The sequence below is a fragment of the Sorghum bicolor genome, chromosome 4 (genome assembly GCF_000003195.3).
Source record: "Sorghum bicolor cultivar BTx623 chromosome 4, Sorghum_bicolor_NCBIv3, whole genome shotgun sequence".
NCBI lineage: Eukaryota > Viridiplantae > Streptophyta > Magnoliopsida > Poales > Poaceae > Sorghum > Sorghum bicolor.
The window spans coordinates 68,094,248-68,121,145 of record NC_012873.2 but is presented as its reverse complement, the minus strand read 5'-3'; the positions used below and the strand labels follow the sequence as shown (position 1 = coordinate 68,121,145).

At 43.7% G+C, this 26,898-nt stretch overlaps 6 protein-coding genes and 1 pseudogene across 16 annotated transcripts; 4 read left to right on the top strand and 3 right to left on the bottom strand.

Moving 5' to 3' along the window:
* LOC8084445 lies at window positions 223–986 on the top strand. The gene has a single exon (XM_002454769.2). The coding sequence runs from the start codon at window positions 480–482 to the stop codon at window positions 738–740; it is 261 nt and encodes an 86-aa protein (XP_002454814.1). The 5' UTR covers window positions 223–479; the 3' UTR covers window positions 741–986.
* LOC8055342 (methionine adenosyltransferase 2 subunit beta) lies at window positions 7,771–10,045 on the bottom strand. Its single transcript, XM_002453034.2, has 6 exons — window positions 9,655–10,045; window positions 9,297–9,456; window positions 8,978–9,165; window positions 8,698–8,821; window positions 8,387–8,517; window positions 7,771–8,137 (listed from the first exon to the last, which is right to left on the bottom strand). Exons 1-6 carry the CDS (start codon window positions 9,895–9,897, stop codon window positions 8,006–8,008), a joined length of 978 nt encoding a protein of 325 aa, XP_002453079.1. The 5' UTR covers window positions 9,898–10,045; the 3' UTR covers window positions 7,771–8,005.
* Window positions 10,137–14,812, top strand: LOC8084443 (DEAD-box ATP-dependent RNA helicase 48). Its single transcript, XM_002454768.2, has 10 exons — window positions 10,137–11,229; window positions 11,612–11,718; window positions 12,095–12,150; window positions 12,246–12,470; window positions 12,556–12,762; window positions 12,898–12,984; window positions 13,309–13,404; window positions 13,484–13,699; window positions 13,866–14,048; window positions 14,330–14,812. The coding sequence occupies exons 1-10, from the start codon at window positions 10,166–10,168 to the stop codon at window positions 14,558–14,560; spliced, it is 2,472 nt and encodes an 823-aa protein (XP_002454813.1). The 5' UTR covers window positions 10,137–10,165; the 3' UTR covers window positions 14,561–14,812.
* On the bottom strand, window positions 14,993–19,257 carry LOC8055341 (V-type proton ATPase subunit F). Its single transcript, XM_002453033.2, has 5 exons — window positions 19,031–19,257; window positions 18,844–18,957; window positions 17,605–17,686; window positions 15,877–15,959; window positions 14,993–15,410 (listed from the first exon to the last, which is right to left on the bottom strand). Exons 2-5 carry the CDS (start codon window positions 18,904–18,906, stop codon window positions 15,246–15,248), a joined length of 393 nt encoding a protein of 130 aa, XP_002453078.1. The 5' UTR covers window positions 18,907–18,957; window positions 19,031–19,257; the 3' UTR covers window positions 14,993–15,245.
* On the top strand, window positions 21,167–22,564 carry LOC8084442 (annotated as a pseudogene).
* LOC8055340 (remorin) lies at window positions 22,586–23,984 on the bottom strand. Of its 11 annotated transcripts, none has more exons than XM_021458708.1 (5): window positions 23,669–23,982; window positions 23,462–23,512; window positions 23,265–23,358; window positions 23,036–23,122; window positions 22,586–22,937 (listed from the first exon to the last, which is right to left on the bottom strand). In XM_021458708.1, the coding sequence occupies exons 1-5, from the start codon at window positions 23,733–23,735 to the stop codon at window positions 22,895–22,897; spliced, it is 342 nt and encodes a 113-aa protein (XP_021314383.1). In that variant the 5' UTR covers window positions 23,736–23,982; the 3' UTR covers window positions 22,586–22,894. The 11 variants fall into 11 exon arrangements, with proteins under 11 accessions (XP_021314383.1, XP_021314376.1, XP_021314384.1 ...); XM_021458701.1 differs by having other exon boundaries at window positions 23,036–23,127; window positions 23,669–23,981; XM_021458709.1 differs by having other exon boundaries at window positions 23,265–23,355; window positions 23,669–23,981.
* LOC8055339 lies at window positions 24,275–26,773 on the top strand. Its single transcript, XM_002454766.2, has 3 exons — window positions 24,275–24,434; window positions 24,546–24,607; window positions 26,175–26,773. The coding sequence occupies exons 1-3, from the start codon at window positions 24,377–24,379 to the stop codon at window positions 26,295–26,297; spliced, it is 243 nt and encodes an 80-aa protein (XP_002454811.1). The 5' UTR covers window positions 24,275–24,376; the 3' UTR covers window positions 26,298–26,773.

Genomic DNA, 26,898 nt, shown 5'->3' with positions numbered 1-26,898 from the left:
AAAAAACAACCGGCTGAATTGGCCAATTTTTAATTCCAAATCCAACACGAGAGTAAGAAATTTTTCCAAAAAGAAGAAGAAGAAGAAGAAGAAAGGAAGCGGCTAGCTATTACGTTGCCAGGCCGGGCGTCGGCTGGGCTCTGTTGGATGGGCCGGCCTTGCATGGTCAGTTTTGATGGCCTGGTCCTGGTCCTGGTCCTGGCCGGCGTGCGTGCGTGCGAGCCACTACTCTCTCTCTCTCTCTCTCTGCTCCGCTGACCGCCGGCCGCTGCTGTGCCTGTGCTGGAGTCGAGTCGAGTCGAGTCGAAGCAACTCATCTCAACCGAGTCCTCCTCCCTCTAGTCTAGACTGTTGGTTGGCTTGTTCCATCCTCTTCCTCTTCCTCTTCCTCTGCCTCTGCCTCTCCGCTCCGCGTGCGTTTGTTTTGACCCGCTCCCACGAACCGTAACCCTAGCAGGCAGCAGATCGCCTCGCCGGCCATGGAGAGCTGGGCGACCTGGGTGGGGACCAGCGTCACCTCCGCCTTCTTCGCCTCCCTCGAGCGCTGCTCCTGCATCAACCTCTCCACCGACGACGACGACGACGACGACCGCGACCACGACGAGGCCAAGGACCGCCCCCTCATCCTCGCCGCCGCCCCCCGCCACGACGACGTTGCCAAGCCCGATCCAGACTCCTCCCTCCCCGCCCCCGCCGCCAAGGACCAGAAGCAAGAGCAGCCGCCCCTGCCGCCCGTATGATCCATCCCTTGCTTCCTTCTACTAGTTCCTACTGTTGTTGCTATGTCTTAGGAATCTCTCTCTCGCCTTCCTTCGTCGCCAAATAAGTCGTGTGTGTGTGTGTGTCTGTGCAGTCACTTAGTCCGCCTGTTGCGTTACTACTATCCTGTGTCAACCTGTCTGTCAGTTTGAAATTTGAATCGACTCAAAACCATATATGCTTCTAATTACTCTATCATCATCAACTTGAAATTGTTGTGTTGTGCCCTCGGTTGGTCCCATTGTTTTGATACAACCGGTGTGTGTTAAAAAATGCCATGATGATGGACCGATCCGCCTATCACCCATGATATTGTATGCTTCTACTGCCTGCCTGCGTGTGTTAAAAAATAAAAATGCTTCCACTCTGCAATCACTTTGAACTCAGGCAGGGGACTAGTCATGGCTCAAGAAATCATGTATGCTATAGCCAACATATATAAACATAAACGTGCCTTTGTTGCTGCTTACATAGAAATTCGTTGCGATCTGCCGACTTTGGTTTGGCATCACTAGTGTGGTGTGGGGGTGTTGTGTTGGGTGGTGGCCTCATTAGTCATCACTTCCAAACTGCTCATGAAAATGGCATCATCCGTTTCCGTAAGTGCTTGTATATAAAAGGTTGAATCAGCGTTACTCAAATCATTCGATTGTGCAGTGAACAGATGGATGAGCCCTCTCTGGGTTTTGATCTACATTGTTACGATACGTCCTGATTAGCTCGAGACGATAACTAACTAGTACCCATATTAGAAACTGCACATCTGAGGATTTGATTCACATGGAACTCTGGAGATTACGTGTTGGTGCTGCCTGATTACAGTATAATGCAATCCCCCTTTTGTTTGAAAAGAAAATGCATGTTTTAGGATGAATTCACATGGAGATCTGGAGATTAGTTGTTAACACTGGATGATAGTACTCCGTATAATGATATTCTTTTTAATTTAATTTGAAGGCTCCTGAAGTTCTTCTGCAATGGTGAGTAGTAGTAGGATCGACACCGTTAAAACTGTGTCTATATATATACCAACCCCAATTGATATTTCTGATCTTCTGGTGCCTGTTAATGTCTTGGTGCACCTGGATATGTATAGGTATAGATAAGGTATATCGCGCAATGTGTGCTGTATATCTGAACTCTTCCCCAGCTGTTGGGTATTACAGTACGTACCAAACATATTTGTGATTCTTGTCTGTAATCTGCTGCAGCAATTATCATCTTATTGGTTGTCTGTGATTATTATTATGCAAAGAAGTCTTTGTGCAATCATCAGTATTAGCACAAATACTGAAGTTGCTGTAACCGTTTCTGAGTAGATCTGGCAGAGGTTAAGGAGGGGTTGGTACACAAGTACTACCAGCACGCACATCAGGGTACTGATGGTAAATAATAAATACCTGTACCGAGGGAGGCAGGCCGGTTGGAGACGTCGCTGCCTGCACTGCACACTGCCCTGCATGCACAGATTGTCTTGTGCCTGCCTTGAATGAGCTGAGCTGAGGTGCTCACGTCGGTGGATGCGCCCTGTTTTTCTTTCACGATTGATTATTGCACGTCTTTCGTCAAGATGAAAATGGTTGCCGGTTGGCTACTAGTACTCCTGTGACATTAATTGTTCTGAACGATACAACAATGGCGTGCCGTGTTGCCTTGCCTGGGGGGCAGCCAAGAGGCATTGTTGTCGTCGTCGCCATGGCGATTGGCCACTCAAAACACTTTCAGAGTCAGAAGCCTCGCATGTGCTCAGTCCCAAACACTTTCGCAGTCAGAAGCATCGCACGTGCTCAGTCCCATCTTGTTCGGCTGGACTGGACGCCATGGCTGCTGGCTGCTGGCTGCTGCTGCATCTCATCTCATCTCATATGATGAAGGGCAGAAGATCCAGGTCCAGCGATGGGAGGAGGTCTACAGTTTAAAGATGTTTTAGATTTCTAGATTCGCCACGCCTTACCTCAGCAGCAACCTCTTCATTTCTCGTATGAGCTGCACGTACGGCGTTGATGCTCTCTGGTTTGGTAAGCGAGACACGAGTCGTCTTTGTCGATTCACACACACGCATACGCACACACCTTCAAATGCTCACGCGTTGGAGTGTGGGGGCATTTTTTGGTCCAATGCTAATAGTACCAACACCAAGTGGTTGTGATTTGTTTAGTACAACTACTAGTACAGTAGTAGTCGGGGTACACATCTAGCTGTATTGCCCCTGACCACTAGATATCTGCCTTGGATCTCGAGCTTAATTATTTGACCAATCTCACAGCTACGTCTACTAGATCCTTTGAAACGTAGTAGTAGTAGTAGTAGTACGAGTTTAATTCCACAGGAATTACAGAAAAATTGACAGAAATTACTTTATTTCACAGAAAAACAAAACAGACAAAGTTCATGTACGTATATACTAATTGTTCCAAATTGAGTGCCATTGGACTAGAAATACTGTGCACTAGTCACTGTTAAAAGGGCACGCCGACCATACTCATGATCGATGGGTCCAAATTCAACAGCGTCATGCCATGCATGTAACCCACTCGGGTAACAGAAACAAAAATAGATAATTAAATAAACAATATATATCTGCACCTAATTTCACTGTCCCATCCCGTCAGCGCGTCCTGCGGGGGAGACGCTGACCGATACTGCTCACTACTCCATGCTGCTGGTACTTGTTTGTTTTCTCTCCTCCTGCCAGTATGTAGCCAGCTTGTCTAAAAACCACATTCAAATTTCTCCAACCAACCTCAGCCATCTTTTCTCTTGTCTGAAAAGATGGCAACAAACAGGTTATGAAAAGTAATCTGGTTTCCATTTTCCTTCAAGCATGAGTTTACAAGGTATACTTTCTTGTGCTTCCGTTCCAATTGCATCCGACTGAGCGAGACCACTCAAAACCACTTGTTAACGCCTAACCACAGGAGCTAGCAGACGGCTCTTTCTTTTTCTGCAGATGGCAGCCCTTTAACTACCAAGAGAAGAGATCACACCTTCCTTTAATTTCCTTGACACAACAAAACAAACAAGTAACCATCCCAACCATACAGTACCGCATGCACTGTCTAAATCACCCGGCCCTCTCTCCTGTTAAACCATATATGACTCGCTGAAATCTCTGTTGTTTCTAAGTAACATAACACAGGAGTACAACCTTACAGCCATGTGTAAATAAACGTGCAAAGTCTAGATCCATCTAGCACAACAACTTTTACACCTTAATAATATCATAAAAATCTATGTACAAAGCTGCCTATAGATTAAATCAATGCAACAAGAACACATTATTACATGGGGAGTAAGTAGTATTCAACTTATATATGCATCCATCTGTATCATTCATATGACATCTAGGCTAAAAGAAAAAGAAGAAGTAGTTTGTTGAGTGCATGACACACTCACAACACCCGTAGCTGAGACTGATGAGAAGAGCTAGCTAGCTAGCTGCCTGCTACCTTGGCTGAAGACCATACTAGAAGCAGAGTAGCATGCTGCTCCGATCGATCCTCTCATCAGTTGTGGAGAGGGTTTGGACCTTGAGGAACCATTCTTCTTGAGACTGTGAACTTACTGGCGGCGGCAGCTTCGTTGTTGTCCACCTCTTTTGAAGGAGATACGGCTGGCGGAAGCTCGTGTTCATGGCGCCTCAACTCGCTCTTCGCTTCCTCTCCTCTCAATGTTCTCAAGCCGAGGATGGAGTTTGGCAAGTGTGACATTAGCAAGAGCAGGAGGATGCAAGAGACCAAGTGCCGCCGGAAGAACATCATCCCCATGGCATATGTTAGAGAGAGAGAGAAAGAGGTCTTTGGGAGGCAAGGGTCTGACCGTCTGAGGGTATTAATATGGATTTAGCTGGGGGTCCAGAGTCCATACCCTGTTCCCGTGGGGTGCAGACACCGGCAACAAGAAATAGATGAACCTACATCGATCCTATGGTATGGTCCAGTTAACTCTTCATAGATGACAACGCGTTTGGTTTGCTAATAAAAAAATTACTACTACTTTCTAGATTTACACTGATGGCTACTGTAGTACTGTCCTATCCAGTAGTTTTTTTTTAGGGAAGTCTGATCCAGTAGTTAGACGAACTGTTTCGGACTTACACCGATGGCTACTCGCCGTCGGACTCTGTTTTGTTGTTTGTTTTAACTCTCTCTTAATAAAAAACGGGTGAATGACACGATCTCGAAAAAAACTTTCTAGATTTTGCTTTTTTTTTTCAGTCTACTCCTTCAGTTTCTAAAAATGTAGAAAATGGTACTAATATTTATGATGTGTAAATGAACTATAGAATATATTTTCAGTAAATCTATTTGAAGATACAAATATTAATAATATTTTCTATAAATCCAACTTAAGTTTGACTTAAGCTATACAAATATTCTTTTTTTTTGGACATGGGTGTATTTAGCAGCTATATTTTGATCTATACATGGTGGCTTGTGAATGAACATGAAGAAGTATGTACACAGACAGTCAGACACAGTGCCAGGTATCCCATCAGCTTAAACTTTGGGTTCAGGCCAGTCTGACTTCCACTGTTACAGTAACAATGCTGTAGCCATGTGAAACAGAGAACTAGAGGTCGTGCTAGGTTAAAGTTTAGGTAACTTCGAAGTATGTGTCCTCAGCCCTCTTTGTTTAGCTGTCAGGGTCTTCTGAAGAGGTTTGGTTGTTTAGTTCCAAAATTTTTTGCAAAATAGGTACTGTAGCACTTTCGTTTGTTTGTGACAAATATTGTCCAATTATGTACTAACTAGGCTCAAAAGATTCATCTCATCAATTCCGACCAAACTATGCAATTAGTTTTTATTTTCGTCTATATTTAATACTCCATGCATGCGTCTAAAGATTCGATGTGACGGGAAATCTGAAAAATTTTGCAAAATTTTTGGGGAACTAAACAAGGGCCTGGTATCTTTCTCCAAGGCCTATACGGAAAGATTCATGAAACTCATGTGGGCATAATAAAGAAATGCTTAGGCCGAGAGGTTACTGACTGACAATCTTGGCTGTTTGTGACAGTTTCCTTGCATGTTATTATGTAGCCTGATCAAGCAAGCAACCAATGGTCCTTTGAAAAGGTACCCCCAGCAGACTTTGGTTGCAGCTACAAGCAATTGTTCTTTGAGAGGTAAGATGGCTTCTGCTTCCCTCTCACTCTCACCTCAAAACAGCCCTGCTGCCCTGGGATTAGAGTATCAACGCAAGGTAGCTTAAGCTAACATAACACCATTGGTATCCCTACCAACCGGTTAGGCTCCACATCTGGTGGAAATCCAAATCAAGACCAGTGCTCAGTAATCTTTAATAATCTACCAAAACACTGCAGCGTCTGCAGGGGACAAGGCACAAGTGTCAAATGTAAAGCTGACCTTCAGAGGAACTAAGGTGTTAAAAATGCAGGGCCATTATCCTGGCAGAATCTTGAACCTGGATGGGGCAGTTCAATGTGATGGACCAAATCGAGTTCTAAGCATTGCAAATTCCAATTACCAGCAGAGTGACTACAAAATACACCCCACCGCACCTCAAAAAAAAACCCTGCAATTGTCACCTTTTTAGAAGTCAAACAATTTTAAATTTGATAAAAAAATTATACAAAAGAGTACTAATGTTTATAATATTGAATATGTACCGCTGGATTCATCATGAAATATATTTTCACAATATACTACTATTTTGGGTCATAAACATTAATAATATTTTCTATAAACTTAATTAAATTTTGAAAATTTGACAACGCACAAATCCAAATTACGTCTTTTTAGGAGGGAAGCAGGAACGGGCAGCTGACTACAGACTGGCAGAGAAGACATCAGTTATATTTTTCTATGTCTACTGTTTGGTCAAGTCGATGCAAGGTTCAACAGATCTGGTAACAGGGGAAAGAAAAAAAGAACCATGACAGGACAATATTGATTCCCATTTGACGTGCTGGATTGTTAATTGATGTGTCTCTGCATCGATCCGTGCTGCTGCGTTATTCATTAATAGTGTGTCTCACTACAGGCAGGGTTAATGGCAATTTATTATCAAGCAACCAAATTTAGTACCCTTGATGAGCATTTGCTGCTTTAGCTGGAGATTAACTGGAAATCTACAGGCATACCATACACAGGTTTAATATGTATGCTTACCTGGCAAGGTTGTCCAGTGATGCAGTCTGCACGTCATACTTTGATGATGTGCGAACAAAGATCTGTCAGCACAAGCTTGCTACAGCAACAAGACCTGTTAAAAATTGCAGAAAGTGGTAGAAGAAAACATGGTTTAAAAAGCAAGTGTGAGTGCTCAATTTTTCAGTGGTTCAATCTTTGCTGCGTACAATATATGCATGCATGTTCATATGATTTTGCAGTTTCTGCAGAGCTGAGGAAGCTTGTCGTGGTAGAGTTGCGCCAAAGAGTTGGTGTACTGACTTTAGCTATTATAAGGTTTAGGCACATGTGAATGTGATTCGCCCATCGCCCTCTCATGTCCCTGCAATAGGGTCAAAAGCAATGCAATTTATTCGTGCCACAGGTGCTAAACCCTACTATAAATTACATGTAAAAGACTGATTAGCTCTGGAGTAACAGTACTTAGCTTTGCCAATAGGTCATTCTACAGGACAATGGTTTGAGTCAAACCATGTTGCTTTGGCCATAAGCAGAATGCACTTCTCACGGGAATTGGTCGTGTGAATATGACAATGTCACCTAGGCCCATATTTTGCCCTATATATATAGGTAATCCAGCACTTCTATTCAATCCAATACAGGATTATGCACCATATAGAATACTAACTCACCAAGGTAGGGTTAGAAATTAAAGCCAAATATTGGGAAGCAACAAATCTGAAAATACCAAACAATCAAAATACATGAGGGTATCCACCTGAATGCTGTAACTGAATGCTATTGTCTTTGCTTAATGCTAAGACAGGGGCAAAGCCTTAAACTCTAAAAACAAATACATGAGGGTAACATTAAATTGTAAATTGTAATATACATGCACAATACAGTTACACATTTCTGGAAAAAATGATTTAAAATGAATGCCATTTTTATTCATAATGGTACAGTACAATGAGGCAGTAACACCGATGATGACATTGGTCTTTAGTAGGTACAAAGTTACATATTTCACATAAATCCAACAGAAATTGACTGTTACTGAAATTTCGCAAATTAAATGTGATTTTCTGTCACACTTTCATATTTGAATGCAAGCAACTCCCTAGGAACTCAAGCACACTGTTGAGGAAGTGTCATGTACTGGCTTCTGCATCAAGTGTACTTCTGACTCCATCTCGAAATGAGATTGGCTTGATACCAAGAATCTGGGTTAGTTTGGTGATGTCCATGGATATGTCTGGTGGAGAAGCTACCCCTCGATTAACCTGGGTAACAGGTAGATCCGGGCATTACAAGATATTATGATGGAAAAATAAGCATATGGAAGCAAAATGTTTAAAGGGGCCTCAATGCTCAATGTTGGATACTATTTCAGTTGTAAAGTTAAGACCAACTTGTATCTAAAACACCATGCTTGTTGAATAACTGTGTTCTAACAGTACTCATGTGTTAACATTAAACAGGCAGATATCGTATGGATGCTCCAATGCTACATTCCAGAGGCAAGATAATACCGATGATGCAGACACAGATTTGATTATTCTGGGGTCATATCCACGAACAACAGCAACAGACTCAGCCATCTGCAGTCTTGATACCCTATCTGGACCACCAACATTTAGGAGGACCTGGACTTTTTCTCCATCTGCAGCATGCACTTTGATGTCAGTGACCATGGCACAATGGAAAACATTGCCAATAGGAAAACACTAATATTGAAGCGTTATATATGAACTGGAACATGTTAAAATTGTTTATAGAATGAACACAAGAAAAAGTATTGCTACTGATTGAGTTCCACAAATGCTACAAGTCAAACTCATACTTGATAACCAAGTTTTTGTCAATGACAAAATCACGTCCACCATATCTTTGACATAGACAGGGCACCGGAATTCATCATTGAAGAACTCAACCTGTTGGCCTTGTGAAAGAACACCATCTATCCACTGCATCCAAATGCCAAGTACTTTTCTTAGTTAGATACTGCTCTGGTCCTGTAGAACCAGTTTGAATTCCGAAACATTAGCAACACGAGTTTACCTACTTATAAGTTGGGGAGAACAACATAACACTATTGGTGAGTGCTGAGCAGTGCATTTTACCTGAATGGGAAGGGATTTTGCCACAGGAGAGATTGTTTGTGGTCCATAGATAATGCTGCTTCTCAAGATCGCATAGTTTGAGCATCTCTCAACAATGAGTTTCTCCGCGGCGACTTTAGATTTTCCATACATGTTCACCGGCTTTGTCTCGTCCTCTTCTTTGTAGAAGGATTTCACCCCCTCATAAACTGCCAGCACCGTACAGGAGGGAGAGGCATATTTCATTGTACACTTGAGTCTAGGATGTCCATACACGTACACAGATAAAAAAAATGTCTGAAGTAGAGACGTATTACAATGAGGATTATGAATGCTGTACCTTGATCAGTTGAGAGATGAATCAGAAGTGAGTCTTCATTCCCAAAACTTAGCAACCAGTTCACAAGTGAAGAAGGCACATTGGTAGCCATGGCAGCAGGTGGATCCATTTCACATGCCCGAGGAACTGACATGGCAGCACAGTTGACAACTACGTGTGGCTGAACATAACAGGTACAGGTTAGCATGCTCTGTTAACAGAGAACAAATGTACTCTAGTAGTGATGATCTCGTGATTCGTGTAACGTACTTAAGCCAAGCACAAGCAATCGCCAATCAGTCAATCACTGAATCAGTGAGAGCAGAAGTTCGTATGAAGCAGAGAGTTGCGCGCGATGGGAATGCGACTGCCTAAGTACCTGGCCGAAGGACGCGGAGATCGCCTCCAAGCCGTCGCCGGAGCGGAGGTCGGCGCGGAAGGCGCGGACGGAGGGGAGCGCGTCGAGGAGCGGCTGCGGCGGGGCGGGGCTGTGGTGGGTGAAAGCGACGTCGAGGCGGTCGGCGGCGGAGGACGCCGCAAGGAGGTGCTGGCCCAGGTAGCCACTGCCGCCCACCACTAGCACCCGCTTCCTCTCCTCCCCCGCCATCTCGAGAGATCTCATCTGCTGTGAACTCACTCCTCTCCTCTGAGAGAGATTGCGAGGGAGTCTCCGGGATTGAAGCCGAGCCGTGGGTCCCACATTTCAGTATCCTGGTGGCGGAGGCGGAAACCTCTCAACTCCTGCTGAAAGCAGAAACCTAACTGGTAACTGCTCCTCTTCTCTCTCATCACTTCACAGTTTGTTGCATTGCCTTGGCCGCCCGCCGCCGCCAAAACCCAGCAGCGAGCGATAAACCCTACAGCGCCGCCGTCGCTGCTCCCGGGCGGCGATGGGGGGCGGACCGCGCACGTTCCCGGGAGGGCTGTCCAAGTGGCAGTACAGGAGGATGCACGAGAAGCTGGCGCGGCAGAAGCAGCGGGGGCTCCTCCGCCACGAGAAGCAGCTCTACCTCGCCCGCCTCCGCTCCGAGATCCGCGCCTCCCGCCTCCCGGGCGCCGCCGCGGAGGCTCCGCCGCAGGGAGAGGGGCCCACCTCGTCGCGCGCCCACATCCGCGCCCTCGCCGACCGCTTCCGCAGGCCCGGCGCCGAGGACCTCTGGAACGAGGACGACGGGCCCCTCCGCCGCGCCAAGCGGCCGCCGACTGGCATCGCGTCGGGTGTCCGGCACCACCACCAGCAGTTGGACTCGGGGAAGCCCCGCGGAGGACCGAGCTGGGAGGACTGGGAGGACCTAGCTCTGGGGCAGCCGAGGCCTCGGAAGGAGCCTTTAGACAGGGGAAAGGGGCCGACCTTGGCTGCGTTCAATCCGAGAAGAGAGTACCTAACGGTGGTGGCACCCTGGTGCCCACGTTGGAATCCGGGACCTCTCCGTTTTGTTGGTCCCAAGAGGTCTTACTCGGTGATGACTCCTTGCTCCGTGAGTTGGCAGCCGTGTGTCGACCTCAGGCCATTGGTTGCTAGGGGCCTTACTGAGGTTGGGAATGGAAGGAGGGAGGCACCATTGCCGCTGTTTAATCAGGAGAGGCTGTACTCAGTGGCTGCGAGGCGATTTGGCAGGAAATGGAGACCGGATTCGTCAGATGATGATGATGAGGGTACGTCTGCGCCCAAGAGGAATCTGAGATTTGGAAAGTTTGGGGCTTCGAGCGAAGAGGATTCAGAAATTGATGAGTCTGGGGACACAGGTGCCATTAGGAGAAGATGGAGCAGTGCTGCGCTCAGGAACTGTGATATGAAGAAGGAAAGGCGGGTGCTCAAGTATTACGAGGAGGAAAGTAATGATCTCGCAGGTAGAATCCGAGAGCTGCGAGAGGAGATCAGAAATAGGGAGGTTTTGGGTACTGAAAGGAGGCGTTACGAGTCCAGGGGTGAATCTCTGCTTACCAGTAAAAGGTCACACTCTCATATTTCATTATATGCTATTGTTTATATTTGCTGTGTAGCCCAGGAGCTTCATATTGTATGAACTTGGGTTTGGGTAAACAATGAAGTATTCTTGAAATGTGTGCATCATATTGTATGAAATCCTCTAGTTCAGCTTCTGGAGTTCCGTTTTATCATGACATTGACCTTTAATATAAAAATTAACAATAATGCAAAGAGTGGAGGCAATATAGATTGCTCATCACTGCACATCATGGTACTTTTCCTTTTGACTCAAGGTTAATGAATGATTGGTGAATAATAAATTTAATTTTGCATGTCCTGTCTTACTTTGAAAATTGAAAGAGATAGCATCCATATAACCGGCAAGTTATGTTGTTTTTGTCTTCAGATTTGATGAGTGTGGTGTCTCCCCTCTGACAGTCAAAGCACTTACTGATGCTGGATATGTACATACAACTGTGGTGCAAGAGGCAGCTCTTCCTATTTGTCTTGAAGGTACTATATTTATTTTACTTTCTCTTCAAGTTTCTTTTACACAAAAAAAAGGAAAATAATGAACTTTGTGATATGAAGAAAACATGCATTTGGGTTCAAAAGAATTTGAGGACATGTGTCAGAATGGGGTTGAGGTTGCCCCTCGTAACCTTATGCATGTACCTCTCTGAAGAAGTCAGGTTGTTAAATCTTTGTTTGTACATTGTGATATCTTCTTTAAGCATAAGCATATGGTCCATGTTGCTTGACTTAAGTATTTCTTCATTTTAGGACTTCGACCTTATGATAGTATTCCGTTATATCTCTGCCTGAACTATCAGAACATGTTATAACTGAAGTCATCAAATTTCTCACTTATACTACTATATATAAGCAGGTAAAGATGTTCTTGTCAAGGCCAAAACTGGAACCGGCAAAAGTGCAGCTTTTCTGGTAATGTTCACTCATGATATATTAGGTTCAGATATTCTGTTTCTTTTGATGTTCATATTGTTCAACCAATTTATTCAAAATGGATTGATTAACAGCTTCCTGCAATTGAATCAGTCTTGAATGCTATGAAGACCAATACAAATCAGCGAGTATCTCCAATATTTGTTCTTGTCCTCTGCCCTACAAGAGAGCTTGCTATTCAGCTTGCAGCTGAAGCAAATGTCTTGTTGAAATACCATGAAGGAATTGGTGTTCAAACTCTTATTGGTGGCACTAGATTCAAGCTTGATCAGAGACGTTTAGAATCTGATCCATGCCAGGTTTATAATATTTATCCACCTACTGAAGATCAAGACAAAACTTAATTTAGCCTGACGATTTTCCGTTTCCTTCTTTTGATTCCAGATTTTAGTTGCAACACCTGGTAGACTGCTGGATCACATTGAAAACAAATCATCATTCTCTGTCCGTTTGATGAGATTGAAATTGCTTGTGTTGGATGAAGCTGATCATTTGCTAGATTTGGGTTTCCGTAAAGATATAGAAAAGATCGTCGATAGCTTGCCACGTCAAAGACAAACACTGCTCTTCTCAGCTACTATTCCAAAAGAGGTAGTATAATAATCAGCATAGCTCGTGCACCAATATATGTGTATTTTTGTCTAACTCCATCTGTGTTATATTATACTATATCTGTGAACCACAATCATAAAACTGGGAGTAATGGTTGCTAGTTGTGACTGACAGGTTCGAAGAGTTTCACAGCTAGTATTAAAGAGGGATCACGTTTTTGTTGACACAGTGGGCCTTGGAGCTGTTGAAACCCCAACTAAGGTATACTCTTTATTTTATTTTTTTAAACGAAACTAAAGTATACTCTTTCTCCTCAAAATATTTGGCTCTCTTACTATTCTGATAAGATACTTGATACACACCTATACATGTTTGGAGCCATATATTATCCACTCTTTAGTTTGACCATTTGAATATTATACCATCATGCCTTTTTTAGGGATACATGAGTTGTATTTGTAAATCATGTCTAGCTTAAAATAGAAGTTTGTGGTCTTCTGTTAGCCACTTAGCCTTCTTTTCTATTCTCTGTAAATTAATTTTGTTTGGTGTTGACCGATTTCTACCTCCTGTTGTTGGGCTTAGGTTCAGCAGTCATGTCTTGTGGTACCACATGAGCTGCATTTTCATATGGTTCATCACCTACTTCAAGAGCATATTGATCGTGAAGTTGATTACAAGGTCCTGCATCTCCTTTTCTTCAGACAACCAGTTGTAAGAACTTCAGTGTGTTGTTTTACTAATAATATTCAAATTTCAGGTTATTGTTTTCTGCACGACAGCCATGGTGACTGAATTTATGTATATCATGCTTCGAGATTTGAAGTTAAATGTCAGGGAAATTCACTCAAGAAAACCTCAGCTTTTTAGAACTCGCATATCTGAAGAGTTCCGGGGCTCTAATCGCTTAATTCTTGTAACATCAGATGTTTCTACTCGTGGGGTGAATTATCCAGATGTCACCCTTGTGATTCAGGTGAAATTCCACTCATGATTATTGTATAGCTGAAGAAAGTTTATGACACTACCATTTATTTGCCTAAGCAACTGGAGAATTGACGTCTAACTCTTACAGTTGTGTGGCATGATTACATTGCTGTGCTTCAGTATTGCTGAACTGACATACATGGTTCTTGGATTAGGTTGGTGTTCCTCCTGATAGAGAGCATTACATCCATCGGCTTGGAAGGACTGGAAGGGAAGGTAAATCTGGCAAAGGAATTCTTTTACTTGCACCATGGGAACAATATTTCCTGAATGAGATAGGTGATCTCCCGATTGAGAAGTGTCCAGCACCAGACATTGGTCAGGAGATGAAACAAAAGGTCCAGATTGCTAACTTAGCTTGTGTTCTTGTTATATTTTAGGAACTAGCCTATTGTGTCCTATAATCATCTCATCATGCAATCTATCGTTAATGCTTACGAGAACAACATTTAAAACAGTACTTGCACATGTGCCCACAACAGCTTTTCTGATGTTTTATGTCATCATCACGCTATTCAGTTCACTGTTTAATTGCTGCCCCATTATATTGTAGTGATTAAATAGTCACCGATCAGCTAATTCAGCATTGTCATACTTTTATTCACGCTTTGCAATGCAGGTTGACGATTCAATAAAAATTGTTGACATGAGCATCAAAGAAGCAGCGTACCATGCCTGGCTTGGGTACTACAACTCAATTGCTGACATAGGTAGAGATAAAACCATGCTTGCCGACTTAGCAAATCGATTTGGTGCCTCGATCGGCTTGGAGAAACCTCCAGCGATATATCGGAAGACCGCACTGAAGATGGGGCTGAAGGATGTCCCTGGGATTCGAATAAGGAAATGACTTGCTCCTCCGTTGAAAACGCAGCATGGATTTCTGTGTTTTCTTAGTTTTTATCCTAGTGTACAGATTCACCATCATAGTCTCGGTGATGAGTAGTGTTTGTTCTATTTTCACCTATGTAATGGCATTTCTGTATACTGGTAGTTCCATTGATCAGCTTCCTTGAGGATGCTGTACTGATGAATAAGACGGGCTTCCATGCGAATTATTGTAATCCAAAAGGTGTTTGAAACATGTAGCTGTGCTTTTCAACTCGCATTGTATTATAGTACCACTTCCCTCTAGGATCTGCTTGGTCATCATTAAGAAGCTTAACTGGGTTTTTTAGATGAAATAGCAAAAATCATTTATATCAGGGGGCACGAACTGGTGCGTGAAGACCAAGCCAGGATGCAGAAGCGGTCATCGAATCAGCAAGGCGAGATGTGCATGTGGTTTATAACTATTTCAATTTCAATATGATATGTGTGCAGCGCACGAAGTACAGTTCGAAGTACAGTACTGAGCTGGAAAGAATATATCCTCCAAATACAAATTGTGATTACGAAAATACAAATTGTGACAAATAAATAAAAAATCATCGGTGACTGAATCTCATTCAGATACAGAACATGTTAATACCTCTTCATTTTCAATAAAATGGCCCAGGCACATCATAGACAAGATACATGAAGTCATAAGACTTTTATCGCCTATCTGAGGCCACTGATTCAGCAGAAAATAGATACTTCACGCGAGAAAGAACCGAATCATGCGCTGGATCATATGGATGGTCCTTGGACGGGATCTCCAGTATAGCAGGAACAGGTTTGTTGTAGCCATCTACCAAGAACCTTATCATGTTTGCAACCTGACAGACACAAATTCAACATCTCAGAGAACAGATTCCATTTCATCTTTTTAAGCATTTCAATTTCAACTTTTACAGAACTACTCAAGATGCAAAGGCTTAAAGCTGATTTTGGTGCATTGCAGGAATTCCAATGTTCATTCAATATTAGGAGCCTAAGTTCTGCAGACTAAGCAAGCACTTTACTGTAAGTCTGTAAGTCTAGAACTAAGCACAACCAAAGGTTAAGCAGTTTTGACTAATTATTACACCTGCAGGGAAATAGGCAAGCATGTCGTGATGATACCACAAGCTCCATAATTTTACCCCTAAAACATTTTAATGTGTTTAGAACTGAGAGCAAATTTAACAGAACTAACTCATTTGCCTGAACTTTTGAGGCAGAAAAATTAGCTCTGCCATGTTCCCATGATACAAAAGAATAAACAGCTGGACAAAAACAACTGTATTAAACAAGACTACTTACATATTGGCTGATGAGTACAATCGCAATGTCCTCTCTGGCGGTGAACTCCTTAAATGCATCTTCAATTTGTTTAACTGTTGTTTCTGTAGCATAAAGACATAACTCAGTGAACACACAGGATTTTATGTTCAACACATACTAACAAATAAGAACAATACAAAAAAAAGTTGAAGTTAATGCTAGCAGATCAGCATTTCAACTAAATACAGGAAGCCATAAAAAATGTTGAGGTAGAAAATAAAATTCAGTTTTCTGAAAGCTTTAACTTTCATCGTTCAAAAAAGTACACCAACTGCCAAAGGAAAACTAAATGTGTCAATTAATCTATAATCAAGCTCACACTTAATAAGCTAATTTAGAAGAGTATCTTCCACGGCAAAATTTACGTCCTAATAGAGCAACTTCAGGTTCGACACATTAGCTAAACCGGTCACTGGAATTCGCAGGTGGTCTCCGTTACACGGATACGTCCCTGGCAGCGCGTATCGCGTATCCGATACGTTTCGGATACGGATACGTATCCGATACGCCGCCGATACGTATCGGTGAAGTATCCGATTTTTTCTTTTTTTCATGAATTTTGGATACGTCGGCTGATACGTATCTGGTGTGTGGATACGGCCCAGCCCAATTAGACAAACCTTATCCCTCTGTCCAACGCCTCCGATGCTCACACTCCCGCACGGCCGCACGCCTGCGACTCGCGCCTCGCGCCGCAACACCGCGCAGCGACGCCGCATCCCTGCTCGCCAGCCCGCCAGCTGCCGGTGACGAGCCTCCGTCCCTACTCGCCGACCGCCAGCGACTGGTTTCTGCCCCTGCGACATGGATCTAGCTCCAATGAACTCCCGTGAGTTTACTCGTTCTCGATCTCCTCTTCCTCTTCCTCTTCAGTTCGTGTCCGCTCGTTCTTGATTTCTTTGCTCCCCACTTCGTCTTCATCTCCACATTCTCGATCTATTCTCTTTCTGCAGTGCAGTTAGTGACTTCTTGTTGCTTGATTGCTTGTATGCAGTAGATGGTGTCTCCAAATATGAGCAGTGCAAGTGCTCTTTTCCCTATAGATGGTGGGCTGTTTCCCCTATGACTTGGTGGATAAATCAATGAAATCATGGATGATCTGCTCCCTTATTGATGAGTTTAGCCATGAAATTGCTTAGCCAACCAGCTGTGGTGTAATAATAATACACTTAAGTAGTTGATTACAGTGTTTTATTGTTGTCAATTTTAAATTCAGAACTGCACTATTATTTTTTAAATTTTATTTTTTAAATAGTAAACGTATCTGCGTATCGGGTTTTTTAGGAAATTGCCGTATCCACGTATCCGTATCCTTCCGATACCGATACACGTATCCGTATCTGTGCTGTTCAGCAGGTGGTTGTGTAATGTTCAAGTACAATTTTTGGCACAAAAGCTATCATAAAAAACCTTACTATGAAGAGCCATTGCTGAAGCAATCTGCCAGCGTGCCAATATTGCAATAAACTGAGTGAGACACAATGGCCAGAGGCCCTTTTATCCGTGAGTGCACGATGCTGTGGAGCTTTCAAAAGATTCATCAAGTTGAACATTTAACTCTATATTAGTACTATGGATCAGTAGGCAAGTAAGGCATGACCTTTGTATGAAAGTTAACATCATTATTGTGAAGTCTAAAGCTAGGCAAGTTCAAACTACCACAGAAAACTTAAATTGCTTTGCATATTAACAGTTTCAAGGAATTACTGTTATCAACAATAAGATAATTTGTTTTCTTTCTCAGATCCACATTGCCAACTCCAGCCAACAAAAAGCCAGTAACCGTGTCCTGCAAAACAAAGTGGAGACGACAAAATCATTCCCATAGTAGAATTATAACTGTGCACTAAGATTAAATTAGAAAACCTGGCAGTTCTAAAGGTGACATCTTGCAGGTATTAAGAACAAATTAAAAGGCTATTCTCTGACTGGAGAAGCACTGTCTACTGTAGCCTATCCCAGTGCCAAGAAAGCTTTGTAGTACATGTGAAAAAAGAACTGAAATTATCAGGGGTCTATGTAGTCATTTTGCCTGACCATCCACTGGAAAAGTTTTTTTTTTCCCCTTAATTGCTATCAGAAATTAAAGTGGGGTCTTATTTGGCACTGGAAAAGTTTTTCTTCCTTAATTGTCATCGACACAAACATTCTTCCCTTACATGCCACTTAATTCCATTTTAGAGTTAGCTGCTGTGAAGTGGCATGGGAAACAACCTATCAGCCCTATGTTCAGCAAGTAGTAAAATTTGGCATGATTTCCTTTCTTGCCACCAATACAAACAGATGGTTATGAAGTAAATACTGTGTTACCAACTGCATTATGCTGCTAGTCACATATATCTATATTAAAAAATAAACATGTCTTGTTTAATGCATGAAGTAAATACTATGCTACCAAGTAGTAGACTATTTCTGTGTCCCCCCTTCTTATGATAGGAGGATCAATCAATTAGCACTTAGTGAATGCTGTGTTCGTACAGTAACCTATCTACTATTGCTTATGCTTCAGCCGAGAAGCAATAATGCATGGATAAATAATGAGTTCAGTGCCAAACAGCAAGAATCGATTCACAGATCCATCGCCACTGAACAGCTAACGCAGCAGTTATATTTCTCGCGTAACAAAGGCCGGTAATGTCGAGCTACTAGTGAGGAAGGAACGGCGAGGAATCTCTCTTCGTTCAGAGCTTCCTGCTGCGGATCTGATCTCTAGAGAGACGAAGTTTGAAGTATCATTCTTTTTTTTTTCTTAACGTCCGTAGCGTCCTGCTATGGATCTGATCTCTACCAGAGACGGATTTTTAATTATCATACATTAAAAAAAAAAACTCAACTACTTGACACCCTAGCATCTTCACACATCAGATAAGCAAACATCCCGATTCGGCAATTCCCGAGTAATGAGACGAAAAGGGAGAAGAAACGTGGGGGGCGGCAGCGAGCTACCTCGTCGGCGATGATGGCGATTAGCGCAGAGTTGTTGGTCGGGATGTTGGCTCTCCCCGCCATTGCCGCCGCCTCTTCCCTTCCTGCAGCAATCGAAAACCAAGACGCTAGAAGCTGCAGAAGGACAAGAAGGTCAGCGGTCGGTTTGGAATGCGGAATCCGCGACCAGGAAAATTCGGGATCGGACCTTGCGAGTCGCGAATCCGCGAGCGGGCGTGGAGAGAGACGGGAAACACGGCGCGAGATGGATCGATCGATCAAACGGCTTTGTCCCGCGGCGTCGATGGATCGGATAGTCTAATCTGCAGTATTTTTTTTTTCGGTTTCGGCTGCCTGTATCAGAATATGATAATGAGGTTGAAGGTGGGTCCCATGTGGAAGACAAGAAATGATACTGTGTATCAATCCCATCCACAAGCTCTCTCTCCGTGTTGGAGTAGGTACTCGTGTATTTCTCCGTACCACTTGATACAACTCGATCCGTATATACTATAGGCGAAGCTGTTTTTCTCCTCCTCTCACAAAGACATAAGTTGGATAAAGCTGGAAAAAAAGTAGCTTATTGCAGCTTGTCCCTCATTTCTCTTCTCAACTATGTATGAAGTAGTTGGTGAAGCTATTTTGCCAAACACTTTTAACAAACACAGCTCAGCTTCATCTAAAAAGTCACTCATGAAGCTATTTTCTAAAAAAACAGCTTTCGTAGTGAAGTTGAGCTGTCCCAAACAAGCCCTACATCCTATTTCCACGAGCATTTTCCAAACGACAAAAGCTCCATTTTAAATCTAAAACAAATTTTAAAAATGCAAATACAGCCTTCACGGTTTTGCCTGTCAAGCGTGTCGCGCAAGATCATACACAATTTGCACTTACACGCTTACAAGTTGTTGTTGATGTTAAGTTAGGTTTAGTTTTTTCCATAGAAAATGGACTCTATACTATGCTTATACACGCTACTCTAGATTAAGTCCATTTGTATCTCATCAAACCGTGTATGGGCGATAAAATAAAAGGTGAAAAAAACATACGTTCTATAATCTATTTTTAATAATAAATTATAAAAATTTTAGTCTGTCCAACTTTCTTTCTACCTCCATCCAAGTGTCCGTTCAAGTCCATCCTGAAAGAGGACAACAAAATAGAAGTTTTATTAGGGTTCAAAATGCAAAATCTCCTATACACATCAAAGCAAGTTGAAAATAAGAAAAGTATAAGGACCTAGATGCAAAGTGTTTATCCTATTAATTTACTTTTCTTTTTATTTTTTAAATCGGCTGAAAATTGATAAATGCGTAGTAATTCATAGAAAAATCTAAAAAATACAAAACAAATTTTGTTCAGCACCAATAGATCCATGTAGTAAAAAATTATCATAAATTTTAGTACATTTTATTTGCCGGAGATGCTTGCCTATGTTTTTTTAGTAATTGATCGGTTGAAAATTTATAAATGTATAGTAATTTATAAGAAAAATCTAAAAACTACAAAAAATATCACAAATTTTAGTTTTTTTTTGCTGAAGATGCTTGCCTATGCTTTTTAGTGCAAAATTTAAATTTTAGTTATCTTGCTCTAATTATTATAAAAATTTTATAGTAGCCTATTTAATGTAATGCTTGATTTATGGTAAAAGTTTTAGCACCATTCCTGCATATCTCACTGATTTATTAATTTACCTAAATTTACGCTTGAGGATGTTTCCACTACCTTTGCGCGATGTGTTGTTATGTCATATGAACACTTCATAAGCCCATATGTTCATAATCTACATATATTTAACTGATATATCATATTTCATAGAAAAATCCTAATCGAAATAAAAATAATAAAGTTAGCAACAAACTTCTCATGGTTTAATATAATACTAAGGTATATTAAGGGGTAACATTAAAGTAAGATAAGGTTTAACTAATTTTTATTTTTATTATTAAATAAATATGTCTCTGAGCTACATATTATTGTAAATATTAACTATCTAATATCATAGATGTGAAAGTTATCAATAAAATAAATTATGGACTTTAAATTTTATAAGAAGGATAAATATAAATAGATATATAACATTATGTCATCATTTTCTATGACCATTTGATGTTATGCAACGCATGGACATATTTGCTAGTATTATGAATAATTATTTGTGCCTATAAAATAAATTGTTTTTTAGCAGAATATAAAATGATACTACAAAACAATCCTTTAGTTCATCATTAAATAAGGCCCAGAAGAAGAAAGGGCATGTGCTATGGACCCAGAACCAGAAGGGCCCATCCTGGCCCAAAATTCCGTCTTCTCCTCCACCTCCACGAATATCACGAGTCCCCTTCCCTCTCCGCTCTGATCGCAGCCACACGCTCCTTCCCTCGCGCCCAGTTCGCGCCGCGCTGCACCGCCATGGCGAAAGCCTCCGCTGCCATCCACACCCCGCGCCCCTCCGCGCTCCGCTCTTCATTGTCCTCCTGCTCCGCCCCTCGCAGCTCCGTCGGGTCAACCTCCTCGTCGACCGCCGCCGCCGCCGCCGCCGCCTCCCGTGACTCCGCCTCCAACGCCAAGGTAATTCCAGTGCCTCCCTAGGCTAACCTTTTACTCCCGCCTTGGCTTCCGTCTTTCCCTGCCTACTATCATGCACCTCGTGTGCTGATCAGGTGGCGGCCAAGTGCCTGATCTACGACGACGACGACTACTTCACCCTCCCCTCCGCCGCCGCCGCACCCGCACCCGTGCCGGCGGACGGGCTCGCCACGCAAGAGGACGATCTGGCCCCGCTCCTCGAGCTCCCGGACCCCGACGTCGTCTCCGGTGACACTTCCTCCACGTCCGTCGTCTCCGCTGCTGCCGATGACGCACTGACTGCTTCCGCCGATTCCTGCGTCACCGAGGTGGGTGGTGACAATTTGCTGCATTCGAATTGCTTCTGACATTGATGCATGCAAATCGTGTGCGGATCCGCCTCCCTATTTTGCGTGTTCTGTTCGAAGCACGGTGTCGCTGCAATGTCGGCCGTGTTCTGTTTGGCCACATTTGCATCGCGAGTTTGTCTATTTTTTTCATCCGAGTTTGTTCGTTGTTGGGTTTGAGCATTTGAAAATTGAAATTCGCGCTGATACTGTACTTCTCGCATGTGTGTAGTTACTCGAATTTAATGATGGATCCTGTTTTTTTTTTATTATTATCCTGTTCTTTTGTTTGGTTGCACAGGTGCCAGCGCGCGCGGATTCGGCCATCGACACCGAGCCCGCCGCGGCTGCGCTCCCGGAGGAGATGAACCTCGCCCTGGCCGAGCTGCGCGACGCAGGCGGCCTGAGCCCGCGGTCGAAGCGTCTCCTGTCCGCGCTCGCCGAGGCCGCGGCCCTGGAGCTGGCCGCCCCCTCGTGGCGACGCTCGCGGCCGTGGCCGTGGCCGACGTCACCCTCGCCGTGTACCTCTACGCGCGCCGCGCCAACGAGCGGTACGGCCACGCTCTGCTGCCCCCCACCTGATCGTGATGGTGGTATCGCCGTTGCTTTGCTGTTTGTGGTTGCAACTTGCAAGTAGGGAGGAGTATGTAGCTAGCGTTGCAGTCGTTGTCTTGTACTACTTACTAGTATTATGCTGCATTGCTGTTAGTTTGTTTTCAGTAAAATCTTTGAAGGGCCTCTGCATTGCTAGCTGCACGTTTTTGCATTCCATTTCTCTGACGAAACTGAAGCAGCAACATCAATCAAATCCTGGTATACATGCAGTGCAGTTCATGCTTTGAGACTGGAAATGTTGTCTGCGTGGCTACATTTTTTTTTTTACATATAATACACCATACTGCACAGAGCACACAACGGATATGCATTACAAGCAATTCCCTTGAGCAAACAATACCTACCCAGCAGAGCACACAAGAAAGCAATAGCCAAAGATTTTTGAGGGACGAAAGCAATATATGTAGTAGTAGGAGTATGTATGTATGGATGGATGTAGACCGCCATGTCCTCGTACTTGAGGATGGCCTCGCGTCGCGTCGCCTCCACCGACGCGCGCTTCTCTTCCGCGGCCTTGTGGATGCCTGCCGCTTGGTTCCTCATCTTCTCTGCGTACTCCGCCTTCTTCTTCTCCAGCTTCTCCTGCAATGCAAATCAGCAGGGGTTCATTCAGTCTGACCAACCAACCCTCAGCTAGCTAGCAGCGATGCATGCATGGAGAGATCGCGATTGAGACAGACCTCTCTCGGGTTCGCAGCTTCGCTTCCACTGCCGCCTTCTTCGTCTTCTCCCACGCCATGATGGCCGACAGCATCTTCTTCTCGGCCCTGCGCTGCGTGCCCCGCCATCGCGTCGCGTCGCGAGCAAAGAACAAAGGTAGTAAATAAAACAAACAGTTTGGCTATAAACAGGCAGGCATCCTATACTAGCAGAGCAGCAGAGTGTAGCTGCTGAGCACTGCCTACATACTTGTTTTGGGCTTTGCTCTTCTCGCTCTCCTCCCACGCCTTGATCATAGACAGCTTCCTGTCCATCTCCACCTTTGCAAGCACGGCAGCATCTGCTGTCCAGTTCCAGTCCACACAAAGAAGAAAATAAAAATTTTAATCATCTGTCTGTCTCTCTTAATTGTGTACAATACATTGAAGAATCGTTTTCCTAGCTACCTCTGTCAGCCGGGGCAGCTCCAGCTTTGTCGACTGCCACCGGCGGACCATCTGCGCGCAGAGAGTGAGAGACACGGCCGGCCAGCCCGGTTAGCAGACTTGTGGCAAGCAAAGCAAAGCAAAGCAAAGCAATCCATCCGGCCTAGCTACCGACATTCAAGCCAAGAGAGACGCGACGCAACGAAAGGGCACAGCAGTGAGTCTTACTCTTGGCTTCTCCGGCACCGGCCGCCGGCGCTGCCACCATCATCATCGCCTCCTCCTTGGACTCCATGGACCGACGGATCTCCCCCCTTGTGTTCAACAAAGGAAGCGCCGATGAAATGAAACGATGGGCAGGCAAGCTGCGGCTTCCTGCCCCCTTTAATTTACATGCTTCAAGAAGAAGCTCGATCAGTGGTAGGAGTAGTAGAGCTTACGCGTTACACTAGCTAATCAATCAAAACCATCTTTTGGAAAGACGGAGCCTCAAAATTAAGGAAATGCTTTTGCAGCAGTGGCATCCCTAAACGAGGCAGGCAGGTGTGAATGCATGAATAAATTACCCTAATCCTTGGGAGAATGATGACTGACACGTCGGCACCGGCCATGCGCCACGCGTCCGCATGATTTCTCCTGCCTGCGGGCCCCAGCAGATGTCGGCCCGGTGACACGTGTCACGTACCGGCTAGGTGTCCCGCCCACGTGCGCACGATCACCGTGGATGGGCCTTGGAAGTAGCCGGGCCTTCGTCGTTCCGGTATGGGTCACATATGCAGTACTTGGGCCTGAACACCGCCACAAGCCCAGATTGAAGGGCCCGCTGACTTCGGTTTGGCTTAGGGTTTGCCCCTCTCCTGTCTCCAGTCCTGTCCTTCCTTTGGTGGCTCCTCCTCCCTGTGCTGTGGTGTTGGCGGCGACGGCGAGGGAAGCAACATGTCCAAGAAGAACAACCTCGCCAAGAGGAAGAAGCAGTACGAGTTCGACCTCCAGCGTACGATTCCATCTTCTCCTGCCTCCTTTCCCTTGCTTGTCCAATTTCAATCGTCGCCTTGGGGAGTATTTGTGGTCTCATTTGGTGATCGGATACTCGCGGGGTGTGCAGGGGAGAAGGAGGCCAAGGAGAAGCAGGCCAAGAAGCTGCAAGCCAAGAAATCCAAGATGAAGGTACCGCCGACCCTCCAGTGCTCTCGCTCCTTATTCCTCTATTCCTGCTGTATTGGACGCTCTGTAAATACAGAAAGGGATTACTCATTGACATCGCTGGATGCCTCTCTCTGTGTGCTATGGCACCTCGATTTCCTATCATTTGCCTTATAAGCTTGCTTAAAAGCAACATGATAACCGGCTGCAGCTGGTGAATTCTCTCATTAGGCAAAGGAGTCTTTATTAATTTAACAGTAGCTAGTAGCCTAGTACAACAAAATAAGAGACTAGCTAGTCGCCTGATTTTGCTTCAAACTGCCCACACTCAGGAGCTTTTGCCCTTAATGATGCTCCAGCTTGGGTTTGCAGTCACCCAACAAACTGAACACATGACAGGTGTGAAAAATGGTTATTGTGGCCATTATTTTCTCTCTGTTTCTCATGAGGTTCTGACCATATTATACATGTTCTAGTTTCTCCCAAGCCATCTCTCTCACCATCAATAAACCATGGTCTTTATATGATGATACTGTGAGCACACTGAACATGATGTTCGTCCCTCAACCTGTCCAAAGGAATAGCCTCAGCTTGTCCAAAGGAATAGGCAACGTAGCATTGTCTTGATTTCCTGGGAAGGTTTAAGAGACGGCATTTTCTTGTTTATAACTGGGAAGTTGTAAGAGTTATGTTGCAATTTATTTCTTTATGTTTCATGAAATGCCATGCTCATCACTGGTCATTAGGCATCTGCCTGGAATTGCTTGCAGCTGCTTTGATTGTTTTATCATCTCAGCTATTTTCAGGTTTCCGGTTTTACTCCTGTAAACGGTTTAGCAGTTATTAGTAACCAAATGTAGTGTGCTTTAGGACTGGTGCATGAAAGCAGTCATTTACTCTTAAGCTGTATCAAGTTGTTCTCTCATTTGCGCAATTCAGCATTATGATTGACTGCCTACATTTGTGATCTGAAGTTTGCCTATCAGCCATTTTATGTACTTGTTGGCTTGTTGCCAAGTTCTTCGTGGCAGCTAAGTGATCCTTTGTGCCGCAGCCGCACATGCTGTCTGATGTGCATCTCATGATGATTTTGTGGCTTTGGGATAACAGTGCTAATCTGCTGTCTTCCAAAACCAGAACCGTAATCCTTTAGTAGCATTCAGTGCTTTGTCCTGAGATTTTCTGGTTACTCCTAGTTTATGGTGGTGGCTTTTTATACTTTATACTTAGTTTTTCCCTCCTCTGGCTCATTGAATTTTGCTGTTGTTGTTTGGTTATGTACTTTTGCTTGTATTAAGATCTGGATCACCTAACTCTCCAGAGAAACATTGATAATCTCCTTTATTCTGTGACAGTCTACCATAAAAAAAAGATAAGATTTGCGCTAGCTGCCATGAGATTTGCAAATTATTCTTCATTTATGCATCACTAGCTATAAACAAATATGGTAGCTTAAATTTCTTCCCTTCATCAGTTCATCAGATTTCACTACATGTTCGACCATGATGCTGCACTAACACTAAGATTTGAAAAGCCTAAGTACATGACACATTTGTCTTAATGTCGTTCTTTTTTTCCTCAAATTGTTCAGATAGATGGTGGTGAAAAGAAACGTAAGGGTGGTCAGTTTAAGGTTGGGAAGAAAAAGGTGAAGACGAAACTTTCGGCCTTAGCGAAAGCCAAAGCCGCGCAAGCCATGGAGGTCGACAAGTGACTGCAGAGCACAACAAACATCATCAGCTTAAGTGTCGAGCCAATGCTGGAACTCTGAACTAAATGGCAAAGTTCTATGCCCACGTGAATGAATAGCTTTTGAGGACAGATGGGAACCGTGTAAACTCCTATCGGGCGCAGCTGCAGCTTGTTAACCATTTTGCCTTTATGTACTCGCGTGTAGTAGTAGAGTATAAATGTGTTTGGCAACAGAGGCCTTGTTTAGTTCACAAAAATTTTCGTTTTTGGCTACTGTAGCACTTTCGTTTTTATTTGACAAACATTGTCCAATTGGAGTAACTAAGCTCAAAAGATTCATCTCACAAATTACAGATAAACTGTACAATTAGTTTTTATTTTTATCTATATTTAATACTCCATGCATGCGACCAAAGATTCGATGTGTGATGGGAAATCTTGAAAATTTTTGCGAACTAAACAAGGCCTCAATATCAATGGTATTGATTCAGATTTGTATCTTTATGCTCTTTTTGATTGGGATGCAGCAGCATTTACATTTGTCGGTCTACAGTGTTGTGTGGTATGGGTCCACTGAAATCAATCCATGCTTTTCTTGCCTGTGCAGCAGCACAATAATGTTG